The sequence below is a fragment of the Macadamia integrifolia genome, chromosome 3 (genome assembly GCF_013358625.1).
Source record: "Macadamia integrifolia cultivar HAES 741 chromosome 3, SCU_Mint_v3, whole genome shotgun sequence".
In the NCBI taxonomy this organism is placed as follows: Eukaryota; Viridiplantae; Streptophyta; class Magnoliopsida; order Proteales; family Proteaceae; genus Macadamia; species Macadamia integrifolia.
The window spans coordinates 7,445,290-7,461,292 of record NC_056559.1 but is presented as its reverse complement, the minus strand read 5'-3'; the positions used below and the strand labels follow the sequence as shown (position 1 = coordinate 7,461,292).

The 16,003-nt window shown below is 37.1% G+C and overlaps 1 protein-coding gene across 2 annotated transcripts in view; it reads left to right on the top strand.

The window, feature by feature from the left end:
* The window catches only part of LOC122073933 (QWRF motif-containing protein 2-like), a 50,756-nt gene extending 34,778 nt beyond the window's left edge, over positions 1 to 15,978 (top strand). Inside the window, exons 3-6 of one of the 2 annotated variants that reach the window (XR_006138927.1) lie at positions 4,178 to 4,294; positions 4,411 to 4,500; positions 15,345 to 15,464; positions 15,562 to 15,598. Coding sequence is in view for 1 of the 2 variants with exons in the window: in XM_042638658.1 (XP_042494592.1) it covers positions 4,178 to 4,294; positions 4,411 to 4,500; positions 15,357 to 15,464; positions 15,562 to 15,636 (390 nt within the window). In the remaining variant the exon portion in view is untranslated. Of the gene's footprint in view, positions 1 to 4,177; positions 4,295 to 4,410; positions 4,501 to 15,344; positions 15,465 to 15,561 lie in introns of both variants that reach the window. The other variant, XM_042638658.1, reaches the window with a different exon arrangement.
* Positions 15,979 to 16,003: the final 25 nt, after the last annotated feature.

Below are 16,003 nucleotides of genomic sequence, written 5' to 3'. Positions count from 1 at the left end.
GGTGAATAATATAATTCAATTCAGTACCGAAGAGAAGAAAAAATGCAACAGGCGCAAGGGGGAGAAAAAAATATGCGAAATACACAGAAGGCCAATACATCAAGGACAAGAGGGATGAACCTATAAAGAGAGGGGGGAGATTCCAAGCGACAACAATATGCTTGTTCCTTGGGGAATCGATTCACTAAGGAATTATCTTCCACAACTAGCTCGACCCGGGCCTTGCTTTGTTTACCTGTCCTATCGTATCGAATAAGGTTTCCCAGCCTAGCCTATCTCGGTGTCTGATACAAGTAGAAGTAACAATGGATAGCTTGGCTTTAATCCCGTACAACTTAAGTCTTCTGCAAAGTAGAAACTATTCTAAACCCAAAAAAAAAAAAATCCCGTATAGGACTTAAATCCCTAATATTTGGGTTTACATATTAGTCCTTTCTTGGTCCAGTTTGATGGCCTAGTTTGCTGCTGGCCTTAACTTGTTCTTTTGAATTGCATCAATAACTCTTAGATAACATCGAATTGGTGGATTAGAGATTGTGAATTTCTTTTACATGTAATTGAGAAGCCTTCTTAGGGGCGATTGCTTTGAGCAATGGTAAAAGGTTCAGGCTGGTAGGGCAAATGCTAGGGTTCGATTCTTGAGAGGCCACTTTGCACAAAAAAAAACCAAAGGTTGGGATTGTCTTCAAACTTTAAGTTAAAACTGGTTGGAACAAGTAAAATTTTCAATTCGACCCATGGTCTTGTTTCAACCCTACTCGAAACTGGGAAATCTCAGAACTATAAGTTGAACTTAGGGTCTTCTCTCCATCTCACATCTCATCTTCTCTATTCCGCTTTAAAAAAGTGTTTTTTTCTTCCAAACACGTTATTAACTTACAAAAGTACTTCCTAAAAACACAAACACTAAAAAGTTGGACTTGGGGTTTGAGGGAATACATATTGAAAAGGTCTTGTTGATCAACAAAGTTGTAGTCTAAATGATGAGATTCATCACCAAAATAGGCTTGTTTTATTAGGAATAAGCCTAGGGTTATGTTCTATACATGTTGGGCCTTTGATTCCATGTGTTTTGAGTGTAATAGGCCACTTTTATGGGCCTAAAAAAGAGGGGCTTTAAGGTTGCATACGAGATTACTAGTTTGTTTTCTTTTTAGTTGGGTTTGATTCAAGTTATATTTATTTTCTTAGGACTCAGGTTATTAGTTGAGTCAAGTCCTCAGTAGTTAGTTTCCTTTTTCAGCTATTTTCTAATTTCAGTTAGTTTCTAATTTTTGTTTTTAGTAAGTACCGTATTAGGAGACCAAATTGAGGGAACCTTTGATATTGTAATTTCCTCTCCCGTCAACATTATAAATAAAGAAGAGGAGGCTCCTAAAGCTCGGAATGATTTTGATAGACAAATTAGTGGTTGCTGCTATTGTCTTCTCCATGAAGAGTTGTCTTGTGTTCGATCAAGGCTCATGGAATAGGTGTTTGATCCAATTGACTCTCTGCAGTATGAAACCCGAGAGGTCCTTTTCCTTTGCTCATCTTCTTCTCCACTTAATTAGTCAAGAATCTACTGTTGCTGCAACCATCTACAGGTGGTTGATGTCATCTTCATCCACTGTTCTGCTCAGGAAATCTTCTTAGCTTTCTATTGATCCCCTGCTGCCTGAAACACTTTCAGCCATCCTCTGTGGCTGAAAATTGGATTGAACCTCCCTCCCACCTAGTACTACCTTCGATCCATACCTGGTCCAATTCTGACCAGCCAATTGGGAGATATTAGAAATCTCCCCAATTTTGTCTTTTGTTGACCTATTCTGCCCAGATTTGAAATAAAAAACGTTCCTTGATTTCTGTTGGTTGCTTTAGGTGTTGGATCATATTATCGACTGGATTTAGGCCTCTTAAAGTCTCTATTAAGGCCCTATCATCTATTGTTAGTTATGTTCACAGATTCTTAGCAGTTCTGTAATCGGTTGGCTGTTATAGACTTGGTTTTCCCTTTTAATCTTGAGTTGCTTTGTGTTGCTGTTCTACTTTGGGTATTGCTTGTTCTTTGATAAGTATCCTGCAGTTTGGGATTAGTTTGGCCTTGCAAATCCTTGTTCTACCTCAGTTAGTGGAGATGTCATCCTGATGCAGATTCATCGCCAAAATAGGCCTATTTTATTAGGAATAAGCCTAGGGTTGGGTTCCATACATGTCGGGCCTTTGATCCCATGTGTTTTGAGGGTAATAGGCCACAAAATAAGCCTTTGATCCCGTGTGTGGCCTATTACCCTCAAAACACATGGGATCAAAGGCCCGATATGTGTGGAATCCAATCCTAGGCTTATTCCTAATAAAACAAGCCTATTTTGGTGATGAATCTGCATCACTAAGCTCTTAAGGGGAAACAAGAACACTTTATTAATTATTAAATTTGTGTGGCTGAATGGGTAATGTATAGTTGTTGCCCAGTCCAAATCCTATGACAAATGGGATTTCCTAATTCTTCTCCCAATTCATAACCCATAAATTAGATTCAAACATCGACCAAGAAAATGGAAGTCAGACTGAAATTAGGTGACCCATCCTAAAGCAGTTGGCTGGCCAAGTTTTTAAGCATAGTAATTGTTAAAACCAAAAATGGACGCCAAAAAATAAAATCCAAATTTTTTTTATCTATTTCCATATAAAACTGACACTGCTGCGCAAAAATTTAACTTTGGTATCTGGTCGTATTAACTAATCCTATTTCATAACATAAGGAACATAGTGTGGCTCTAGACCTGTTCCAACATATAGAAATCATAAGTGCTCTTGGATATCTATCATCACGCTGAGGGTTTGAAATATTTTTCTTTGGTTAACTATGTTGAATCGTCATGCAATCCAATGCTCTTCCTCCCCATGAGAGGGCCTCTAATGGGCAAGTTGGCCTCTTGCTTGTCCCTTTACGAGGCTTATTAGGTAATTAGCCCCTTCTCATTGGGTCTTGGCTCTCTTGTTTTATGCGTTTAGTAAGAATTGCTTCCACTGAAATTGTGGTCCTAATGTTTCCAAGCAAGAATGCTGATGGTCCAGACTCCCAAATTTCTTAGAGAATAGTGCTCTCTTTTTTGTTCGTGCTTCCATTAAAAATATTTCATATGAAAAAAATTCTGTTCGTTGATCACTTGCCAATCAATTTTAATATCTCAAAGAAATTAGTCTTGAAAATCCATCTCCTCAATAACTTGAGCTCAATTTCCAAATAAAATTGTGTGGCTAATTTTGCTTATAGATGCATGATCCTGATTTTTCTGTCCTTTTCAAACCCTCGACATCAAGGCTCAAGCAAAAGAATCATTTTGAAAGACCTTCCTTTAATCATCAAAAAGCTTGCATTCCCTCAACCATTAATCCATTTAGTATAGTGTGAAATGCTCTATGCTTTTAGTAAAACTGAAATGAATGAGTGGATATCTTTCTAGATATTATTACAGTTCATAGGTTCATCATCAGTACCCTATAGATGGTTGAGGCAGTTCACCCCGAGGATCTTGCCCATACATAATGAAGAACCAGGGTACTAGGTTCCCTGGTTGCTTGCTTGAATTTTGGTTCCCACACCACCTTGGACTTTTGCTAAAACAGGAATGATGAGCCATCTATCTTTTTCACAAAGGGGCTTATTGTTATGATTCTTAATGAACCTTTAGTAGTCAATTGTAGAAGTAGAATAATCAGCTCCTTTCTGTTTCAGTGTAGAACGGTGGCTTGTGTATTGATCTGGCTGGAGCTCTCTCAATCCGCTGCCTCCAATGGATTATTTAATGAATGAATGCTGATTTTAAGAAAGTAGATTCTTAAGACCCGATAAAGATTCAAACGTATTTAAATGTTCCCCTTATTCTATATTTATTCGAAAAAGTTTCTCAACCTACAGAAACTGTTCATGATTTTTCAAAGAAGGCTATAGCTGATTAGCTGTAGAATAAACTCAAAGGGGGAAGCTTCTCTTAATGGTTCAGACTGTCACCTTTCCCATTTTTCCAGCACATTATTTTTCTTATAATCTGAGTTGAGATTTACTATATTTTTAGCAGAAAAAGAGATTTTACTGTATATAAATGGGTTTGTCACTTTACCTGCTGTAATTTAAACTTGTCTTGTTTCATTTCTTGAATGATTAATGTCTGAAGATTGTTGGACTTGGGTACAGATGACATATTTGGAAGAGTGGGCTCTTCTGGACAGGGACCATTCTAGTTCTGTATCAGGAGCTATTGAAGCATTGAAGGCTAGCACTCTCCGCCTTCCAGTTGTTGGTGGTGCAAAGGTATGGACCTTGACATTAATAAAATGAGCAATGTATCTCAAATTTTCAGCAATGTTGGGAAAATGGGGCTTCATTAAGATTTTATTTATTTATTACTATTTTTTTCTGTTAAATAGGCAGATATTCAAAATGTGAAGGATGCTGTTGGTTCAGCAGTTGATGTGATGCAGGCTATGGCATCCTCTATATGCTCTTTGCTATCAAAGGTGCACTCCTCTATTCCTCTGAATTGCGCTCCTTGTTGGCTCATGTCTCTTTGAATTTTATTGCTCCTCTGAAACATACAGTCTGGGTACTGTCAGGTTGATGCAAATAGTCTTATATCAACTTCCTAGGACAAGGTTATGGGAACCAAGTAGTGTATAGATTATCTTCTACAGTTTTATGATTTCCAGAGGAGAAAGATTTACTGTTTGGGATATGTTTTCTTGTCATCACCAACCAGAGCAGTTCTTATGATAGTAACAGCTGTCTTCAGTCACTAGTTGAGCAATTTTGGTATTGCAGTGATATAATGTGCTTGGATGACATGGTCCATAATAGAAAACTTAGGTCTAAATGTTTAGGCAACAGAACAATGTCTTCTGTAGATATGTTGACCTAGGACAAAAATGATAGTATATACAATGTCTGCCAACATTCTCCTTTATGTGTTGAGAACAAAGAGACTGAAAATCTCCTAAATTAGATATGTTGACCTTGGATTCACCACTCTCCTTCACGTGTTGAGAACACAATCTCTATTCTATTATGTGTCCTCGTTGACTAGGGGGTGGCTATGCGTCATGCTAGGTTGTGTCAAAGTTGCCTCAACCTTACCCGACCCATTTCTTAATCATGTCAAAGTCTCCCGACCCATTTATTAACAGGTTGTGTTCGTGTCAACCCACTATCCGGGTACAAAATTTTAGATATCAGTGGGGTTTCACTCTTTGCTAAAACTGATGTTTTCATGAAATGGCCAAACTCACCAAAATTTGGTTTATTTCGGTGAAAAACAGAAATGGCCATTGTGCACCCCGAAAAGTTTAATTTTGTCCTGAAACTTCATGGAGTGCCTATTTAAGCATTGTTAAGATATATATATATATATATATATATTTTTGATAGGTAGGGAGGGAAGTAGGTAACAGCTAGGAGACTCGAACTCGAGACCTCCTAGTGAGCATGGGTTTTATACACACCACAGCTCACCAACTGCACTAAGCAGTTGTTGTTATTGTTAAGATGTATATACTGCAGTATTATGTTGGAGTGGCATTGACCACAATAGGGGGAGTGTACCTATCATGGTATATGTTAAGTCATAGAGTTTTATGTTGAATCTTAGAGTTGTTATTGTCTTTTGTTTCTTTATTTACTTGTAATCAGACATTTAATCTTAGTAGGTTTCCTACTAAGAGTCTATTGTTTTGCTATTATAAATAAAAAGAGGTAGACCACGTATAGAATACACACTGAATCTATCATGGAGATTACTCTCCTTCTTCTCTTTCTCTCTCTTGTGGGTACTAGTTTTAGGTCTTGTTTTACTTACATGGTATCAGAGTTGTAAGCAGTATCTGCTATGTTCTTGATTTGTTTTGAGAGTCGTTCTAGGTTCTGGTTTTTGGTGTACAGCCACCTATGCTGTCCTTTTCTCTTGGTGAAAGCCTATTTGATAGAAGATGAAGAACTAGGGTTTCATATACTGATGAAGATTGATGTATTCGTATGGAGATCATACCTGAAGGAAATCATTCTCTAACCTGCTACTACTGTTGATCCAAGAAGAAGATTGATATACTGCTGATCGAAGAACACCCTGCTGATTGGTCCTCTTCTTCTATCATGGTAGATGCTGCTGCAATCATAAGCACTTGCTGCTGCCGCATCAACATTGAGGTCTCTGGTGCTTCTCTGGCAGTCTTAACCACCTGAATCTTCGCTGTTGTTCGTATTTCCACTCCTTCGGCTCTGTCGTTCTGCCTTAATTACCATCCCCAACCCTTGCTGCTGTCGGTTGAAGGTTACATGACTGTCAAGAGGTTAAAGACAGTCACGCAACCTCCTTTTAAAGCCTATTCCTATTGAAGACAACTACATATCATGGTGTCTTCATCTTTATATTTTTTATCCCATAATTGCCTCTCCCTACCACCTCTAATTTATTATCCTTCCTTTTTACGTTTATTACCTTTTACCCTTATTTTCTTGACGATTCCAAGTTTACTGTTCCCTTGGCCTTGGCTTATAATGGAATTTTAAATTATGGTACTGCTACCCTATTATGAATTTCAGTTCATTTACAATGCTTCCATTATTCTTATGTACTTCAAAATATTTAAGATTTTGCCACTAAACACTTGATTTGAGTCTTTTCTTGCTTGAGTGGGCCCATAAGTGGCCAGAATTTACAGAATTTCCATTGGTCTTGTATATTTGCAATTTTATTGCTTTGGTGGGCCTTGGATCACATCATTTTGGAGATGCAAATTTTCGAAGATGGTACTTGTAAGGAATGATATTTGTTGTTATTATTATTGGAGATTATTTTCTCAAATTTGTTTAAATATAGCCTATATTGGATTCTATTTGCTACCGCTATTTTTGGTATGGAGTTTATGTGATTTTGATTCTTGCTTCGATATGATGATGGATTATCATTCATTGCGTTCTTCGCAATATTTGTCCATGTGTAGTGTTACACGTGAGGTGGAGTTTGGAGTTATTATCTACTCATGTCATTAGCAAAATGTCATCTACTTATTTGAAGACTATTATTATATGTTCGTGTCGTCTACTCGTGTCCTCAACAACAAAAGGTCTTATGAAGATGGTTGTACTTGTGGTATTCAGCAATAAGATGTGGTCCCGAACCACCTTATGCTGCTACAGTTCCCAGCAACCTTATGTTGCTACTTGGTTCACAGTAACCTATACTGCTCTTTTATCAGTGGTTTGCAGTAATCTATGCTGCAATTTTATTTTTTACCTCTGTTTGGGGCTAATAAGTGCATCTGATCTGTACTAATCAGATATCTAATCACATTATTTCTACATTGTTTTTTTGTGTTCTTTTGAACACCTTGATATTTGCAATTTTATCTTTCATCTTTGGGAAGATTACTACTTACTACCTGCCTTCTTAGAGAAGGGCTTATGATGTTGCTATGATATTTTGGATTGCGGTTGGTGTACTCTACTGCTTATTTTGTTCGTTACTAAAAAAAAAAAGGGTGTGGCCTATGCACAAGGCTCCCGCATGTGCGAGGTCCCCAGGGGTGGGGGAGAACTACTGCTTATTTTGTTCATTACTGGCTTGGTTTATTCGACACGAAATTTGTCTCTGCTACTACCACTAATGACTGGTGTGCTGATTTTGCTACCAGAATGAAGTTCTCTGTGCTTAATGGCGTCCACAACTGCTATATATGTTCAAGATTGGATCTGTAGTTAATATATATTCTTGTTGTTCCATTGATATATATGATTTAGTTTGAGGGGGAGTGTTAAGATATGTACCCTGCGGTATTTTATTGGTGTGTCGTCTTAGAATTGTTAGAGTATGTTATTGTCTTTTATTCCTTTCCTTACTTGTAATTAGACATCTACCTTTAGTAGGTTTCCTACTAAGAGTCTAATTCATTGCTATTATATATAAAGGGTTAAACCACGGTAGAATTCACGCTGAATCTAATCATGGTTCAGATTACTCTCCTTCTCTCATTGTTCTGTCTATTTTCTCTCCCTTCACAATCACAAGTAGTGGTTTCATGTCTTGGTTTACGTACAAGCGTTATTACACTTGTTTGAATCATTAGATTGAGAAAATTAAATAAACAAATAACACTCAAGGTGGTAGTTTGGATCTAGAACCAGGTTGTTGGACTAAGTTTGATAATGTTTTCAGAAACATGTTTTTCCGTTTTTCTGTGCTCAGAAATGGAAAAACAGCCCAAAAACTGTTTGATAAACCAGTTTCATTTCACTTGTTATTTGAAACATAAATAGAAATTTATGTTTATTTCTATGTCTAGAAACGGGTTTGTCGAAACAAGTTAGACTTGTTTTTCTGTTTCTTGAAACAACTTGTGGGCCAAAAAATCGATGAACCCCCGATAAAAAGTTGTCTCCCAACCCTGTATTTACTTTACCCGGCGGATCTCCAAAGTGTGAAGGTTCTCTAGGGAAACGAGAAGGAATACACCAACTTTCACTTTGCTGGTGGAAACCTTAAATCCACATTCATCGATTCCTTTGTGGATTTCTTTCAATTCTCTCCCGGACCCTCATGAATCGATTACTGAATCGTTGCTGGGGATTGAAGTTCATGGCTTCCATAGAACCTAGGAATTTACCATGGTCAATGTGGCTCTGCAACTATGTTTTGACCTTGAACTCATCAATGGTGTCTTTGGATTCAAAGACCCCCATCTGAGTAATCGAACCCATGAAGCCACTGATTCATCTCTTTTGGTTCTTACCCTTCTTTCTGTGTCGTTGAGGAAAGTTTTCAGGGGCTGGAGCTCTCCTTGTTACCACTATATGTCTTCAATGGCTCCCTTTAGAAGTGGTGGCTGGTGCTGGATTTGTCAGACCATTTCTGAAGGATAAAGGTCACGAGGGCTTCCACCATTGTTAGAATTTGAAGGTCTTTTGGATTCAGGAAGGTGATGAGAAGATCAAAATACTTTTCTTTCGGGATTGAGGGGGAACATATATAAAAAGCTGCAAAAAACAATTCCAGAAACAGATTATCAGACACCAAAAAATTCGTTTATGAAAAGAAAATTGTTTCTGCTGTTTCTAGACACAGAAACAGCATAAATGTTATCAAACGGTGCCTTAGTGTATAGCATAAACTATTCTATCCTTTCTCTTTTATTACTTATTATATGGATAATTTAGGCATAAGGCACACAACATTAATAAGCATTAGTAAAGAACCATAAAATTAGAGAACACTTCACATCTATCACTGTGAAACTATTTAACGTTACAAATTCATGATACATTGTCAACAAGCGTATATACAAAAATTGAACACCAACCAATATATATATATATATATATATATATATATACAAAAAAAATAGTTTCAACTAAAAAAAGGTTTACCTTCAGATTTGAATTTTGCACAAGTGTTGCTCATATCCACCAAAAGATTGAAATTGATGCTTTGGAGTAGACCACAACAAAGTTCAAGAACTCGTTTCTTTTTGGTTTTGGTGGTTCAGACAGTGTACTATTTCCCTTTTTTTCACTTTGCCATTTGGGGAGGGGGGGGGCTAAAGGCCGAAGATGAAATATATATATATATATATTTTTTAAGGCCGATATGGGCGAAATTTCGAAATGAAATGATTGAAATTTCGGCAAAATGATCAAAATGGTGTCTTTTCGTGTTTCGTCTGCAATTTCGTTTTTGGTAAAAAGAAAAAAAGACACCGAGATTTCGGCGAGATATTGCTGTGTTTTCGATCCATGGACCACATAGCCTTGATCCAGCAAAAGATTTAAAGACTGGCCAAAAATCTGGATTTGTAGTAAATCCAAACCTTGCAGATGAGTAGGCAAAAAAAGGTGAAATTTTGACAAAATGAGATGAAATCTCACCATATATGTGAGGTTTGTATTGTTTTGGTCAAACTATGATGCAATATTTCAGTCTTCGCACCCAAAATTTTCACTGAAAGATGGTATTCCATGTTATTTGCAATGATTTATTTCACAAAAAATTTGACATTTCGGACCATGCTTACCATAACTTTTCAATATATCATGTTAGTATTGTGGCAACCTTAGGCCAATGGGTCATTTGGATAGTGTAGAGTTGCTGTCATATGTGTTGTTTTAGGTGTGAAAATGGCAATAGAAGACTTGAATTTCAAGACTAATGCATAGAATACATAAATTAAAACAAGCTATATATTTCATCAACGTTGAAGTATTATATGAATTACATATACTAATATGAAAAAAGTCATTGAGTCGAACTGGTGAAACATGTCACATACCCTCAACTCTAACCCAACCATTTATTTACTGGTCGTGTTGTGTTGTATCAAATTTTCTTCGTGTCGAATTTCCATCAATACAATCCTTGTAACTCTCGTGTGACGTAGATCGATTGTAGGATCTGCCGGTGGTGGGTTAGGTATTTAGGATGATGGAAGAAAAGGAGGAGAGGGAGAAGAAATAATAGAACCAGAAAACCCAATCGTGGGGAGGGGAAAGAGGAGAGAGATAAGAGAGAAAGCGGCAGCAACCTCAATATTAACTAAGTCAACTAATTTCCATCCCCACAATTGTGGGGTGGCCTTTGGGGCCTACCTTGTTTTAAATAAGACTAAAACCTAAAACAAGATAAATCTCTACAAATGCCATTAGATGGGATGATGTGGCAGTATCCTAAACAGATTAAAATAATAAGGAGAAGGTAAAAGAAACTTCTCGAACGTGTGGACAGCAAAACAAGTGACCTGGGCTAACTTAACTATGTAACAAGTGAATCAATAAATAAGGAAACTTCCTCCAGCTGCAGGTTGATTTAAAGAGTGCCTTAGTCCAACTAACCAAACTCTTGATGGGGCAAAAATCAAACAAACAAGAGTAGGGAACCTCTTGCAAGGGAAAAGACGGAGTTCCCTAAACTATCAATGAAACTAAATTAAAACAGGAAACTGAGACTCAAATCAGATATGGAATTTAATATTTAGTATCCCAGCCTGGCTGCCAGACTGAATGACAAATAAAGAAGAAAATCAACCCCATAACTAGTGCATACTTTGTGTGTTGTAAATGAACCAATACTTGAACCATGGTTCAGTAGTGAACCTGAAAATCAACCCAAATCTAGAGCCAGGAGAGCTGTTGTTATCATGCTCTTGCATTATTCCCCCTTGTTTGAAAAAAGTTGCCCTCAAGTTTTGTAGAACGAGAGGATCATCACGACTTTATCGGCATAATCAAACACCTGCTTTGATTTGATGCCGATCCAACAGTTCTTATAAAAATCAGCAATAGTAAATTATCTCAACTCCACAATTTGTGGAGGAAGAATAAATTCAATGGCTGGAATCTCCTTAGAAACAACATCAAATCGAGTGTCTTCAATTAGAATATGTTCGTTAATCTCATCAATCTCAGTCAGTGTTGTTTACTTCTTCAACTTGATCTTCAGTCACTGGATCACCTTCTTGTTCTTTCATCCACTTTTCAACAACTGACATCAGCTTGTAAAAGGAAGCTTCCAAATATTCAAATGTGGGCAGTGGTTGACTGTCATAGTTGCTCAACTTGCCAACACTCGTGTAGATGCTCATTAACTATTCGCAAGCATTCCAGATTCACTTGATATTCTTGAAAGAAAAGATACCTGTCGTATGGATCCATGGTCAAGTTTGGCTCTGATACCAAGTTGATGCAGCTCAATTGGAGGATTTGCTAGTAGTGGGTTAGATTGATGGAAGAGAAGGAGAAAAAGAGGGAGAAGAAAGAAGAGAACTAGAAAATGCAATCGTGTGGAGGGAAAAAGGAGAGAGAGGATCATTGGTGTGATGGAGAGGATAGAAAGCAAGAGAGGCAACAACCTCAATATTAACTTTAAAAAAAAAAAAAAAAAAAAAAAGGGTATACCTAGTGCACAAGGCTCCTGCCGCTTTGTGGAGAGGCTGTTTCTTGGTTCAAACCCACGACCACTAGGTCACAATGGAGCAGCCTTACCATTGCACCAAGGCCTTCCCTCTTACCTCAATATTAATTAAATCAAGTAATTTTTATTCATTCTATCGTGGGGGTGGCCTTAGGTCTACATTGCTTTAAATAAGACTGAAAACTAGACAAGATAGAACTCTACACATGCCAATCGATGGACTGATGTGGCAATATCCTTAACTGAATAAAATAATAATGAAAAGACAAAGAAACTTCCCCCTTGCATGGACAGTATAAGGAGTGACCTGGACTGACTTAACTACCAAATAAGTAATCCAGATAAGTAACGAAACTTCCTCTAGCCGCAGGCTGCTTTTGGAAGAGTTGCTAACTAACCAAACTCTTGTAGAAGAAAAACAAACAAGAAAATGGAACTCCTTAATAAGTAAACTAAATTAAAACAGTAAACTGTGACATCAGATGTGGAATTTAATATTCAGTATCTGAGCCTGACCACAATACTGAATAACAAATAAATAAACCCCCCATAATTAGCCCACAAATTTTGTGTACTTTAGCCTTTAAGTGAACCAAGACTTGAACCATGTGTTTAGTGGTGACCCAGAAGATCAACCCAAAGCAAGAACCGCAAGAGCTGTTGTGTCAATGTTTGTGTCAGGTTGCGAGTCATGTTGGGAATTGCCACCCACACACCCCCCCCCCCCCCCAAAAAAAAATTTGTTGACCATATGATGAGATGGATTTGGGCGAGCTTGTGGTGCAACGGTTAAAGTTACACTATTGCAACATGTGGGTCACATGTTCGAAATTTGGAAACATCCTCTCATGCAAGCAGGGGGTAAGGCTGCATACATTTGCCCCTTCTAGACTTTGCAGTAGTAGAAGACTCATTCCCTGGGTTGCTTCTTTTTTTTTTTTTTCTTTTTATGATGTGGTGGATTTCGGTGCCCATACCTGCTTATCAAAAGAATTCTAGCATGTTTAGCACTAGTGTCATTAATTGGAAGTAGCATATTTTGTACTTTAGCTAGCTAGATTAAAATAGGATTATGAACTAACCAGGTTTCAAATGCTATCTGAACTTTGTCCCCCACTTGGGGGCAGTATGAGTACTGTTCACAAGGAGGAAGCATGGACTGAACTTTGGAAAGAATCAGTTGGATGATGACTTATAGCATGCTCATCCTAAGAGGAATTGAGATCTTTACCTACCATAGCACAGGAGCATGGGTACAAACCTACCTAGACAGTGGCTGCTACATCTCATTCTTGAATGAAGTAGGGTCTGTAAAAAAATATGATCATCCCATACCACTCTACATTGGAGCTTTAAAAGTTTAAAGATGTGTGGCCTTGCTGGAAGTGGCAAGATGTGCATGTCAATTAACAAGCGTAGCCAACGGCCATTTATTGATTGGCAGGTTTCTTCTAAATATTTTTTATGGGGTCAAGCTTCTTGACATCAATTATTTACCTTATTCATACAAATATTTATTGATGTCGTGGCTCTCTTACCATCATGTCTCTAATAGCTGATATATGTTTGATCCTAGTTTGAGTTCTCTATTTCGATAGGCATAATGGTTTTCCCATATTCTAAGGTTTATTGCCTATTTGCTAAATAACTTATGAGTCATCCTATAAAATTATGGAAAGAGTAATTTATACCCGCTTGAGACTAGAAACTAATATTTCGGATAACCAAATTTGTTTTATGTCAGGAAGATCAACAACGGAAGCGGTAATATTTGCTTAGGAGACTAATGGAAAGATTTAGAGAATTAAAGAAAGATCTCCATCTGGTGTTCATTGACTTGGAATTTTTTTGTGAGAGTCCCTAGAGATTTGATTTGCAGGTATAGAGAAAAAAAAATGTTTCGAGTAAATATGTGGATATAATTAAAGATATGTAGAATGGTGAAAAGTGTAGGAACTAAGACGGGCAAGGTAGTGAATTCCCATAACAATTGGGTTACATCATGGATTAACTTTGAGCCCGTATTTGTTTGTGCTAGTCATAAATGAGCTGATTGTTGACATTCAAGATTAGGTCCTTTGGTGTATGTTTCTACTGATGAAACAGTATTGGTGGATGAAACAAAAGCAGAGATTAATGCCTAGTTGGAATTATGGAGATCCACCTTGGAATCAAAAGGTTCTAAAATAATTTGAACAAAAATAGAGTATATGGTGAGTAACTTTAGTAACAATAGGATGGAAAGTGGGGTAGTGAATCTGAGAATTGAGAGATATTGCAATGTGATAAATTTTAGGTACCTAAGTTCAATCATAAACAAAAAAGAGAAATAGAAGATGATGTTGCATAAAGAATTAGAGCAGGGTGTATGAAGTGGAGAGATGTGTTTGGAGTGTCGCGTGATCGATGTATTAATTTAAAACTCAATGGAATTTTCATATGATAGTTATACGACCAATTGATGTATGGCACTGAATATTGAGCAATGAAGATCAGCATACAAACAACCTTAATGCAGCAGATATGAGGATGTTGAGATGGATGAGTGGTAAAACAAAAAAGTGACTGACTAAATGACACATCTATTGGTGTATTTAGAACTTGTAAACCTTATTTTGATTGTCCCTTGTTATATTCCCAATTTTTTTTTTTTTTTTTAAATCAGGTATAAAAGGGTTTTCAAAATAATTTGAAGTGACTTGACATTGACATTTTCAAAAGCTGTCATTGCCTTCGCACATTTTTTATTACATGTTGAAATGATAGGAATTACCCTCATTGGAAAAAAAAATGGTTGTACTAGAAAGGAAAAAGTAGAGTTACAAATTAATTGACTCCTTAAGGGGTGTCAATAAGAAATGAACAAATTAACGGTAATACATTTTGTTTTAAGGTTTCGCCAACACATACAACAGAGACCTTTGAATGCTCCAATAAAGAGCAGTGATATGATTCAGATTGGAAGAGCTAAAAGAGCCAGGGGTAGGCCTAAAATGATCCTTGAGAAGTGGTGAGGAAAGAGATGTATTGCTTTGTGGAGAAAGAAATGACAAGTGTGTATCTTTAAATAGAGCTGTTGGAGAAAGGAGATACTTGTAGCCAACCTATTTATTTAATTAGGATAAGGCCGAGTTGAGTTGTATGAAAGACAATAATTGCTACTTAGTTGACTTGTAACTGTGACCTGTTGGAGCGGTTTTCATTTTATTCTGCAATGGGCTTTGTTGAGCTAGTTGACTATGGTATTTGTCTATGTTTATATATGAAGATTACTTTACCATAGAAAGGGTAAAAGTAACCAATGGATTTTTTTTTTCCTTCGCATGCACCTAAGAATCACATCCATTACCTTTTTATCAGCTTATTGCTTCAATCTTGGCTTGCTTGTTGATGCCTTGTTGATGCCTAAAAAAGTCATTTTCATAGGTGGAGGAAGTGAATTACTTGGCTGCTGAACTTGCGAATTTGACTGCACAAGAGAGGGCTTTGCTTGATCAATGTAGAGATCTCTTGTCTACATTAGCAGCTCTGCAGGTAAAGCTTTCTGGCTATCAACCTTCTTTCTTTTTTTTCTTTTTTTTGATAGAAATCTGAACCCAGTGCCAAACTGTTAATTGAACTTTGATAACAGGTGAAGGATTGTAGTCTGAGAACACATATATTACAACTAAAACGTGTGCCGAGTAACCTGACAACGGAAGTGTAAGACTGATCTCATTTGACTACTTACACTAAATGCTAACATCAAATCAAACCCTTCTTTTTCCAAATCTGGGGGCAGTGGCTGGGGTAATAAGAAAGAGTGGTTGGTTGCTGGGTGAAGAAAACCGGGTGTTCACTTAACCTCTTTGGAACACATGGGAATTGGCAGTATCGTGTTTTTTTGTATACACATTGCAGGAAGTGGCCTTTCCCTCACAAATTCATGTTTAGTTGTATACGAAATACTTTTGCTCGCTATAGGTGGAAAGGAAGCTGATGTATATATATATATGTATGATGTTTCCAATTTATTTTTTCCTAATTTAGTAGTTCCTGTTCTTACTTACATTTTTCTTCAAAATATATCTATC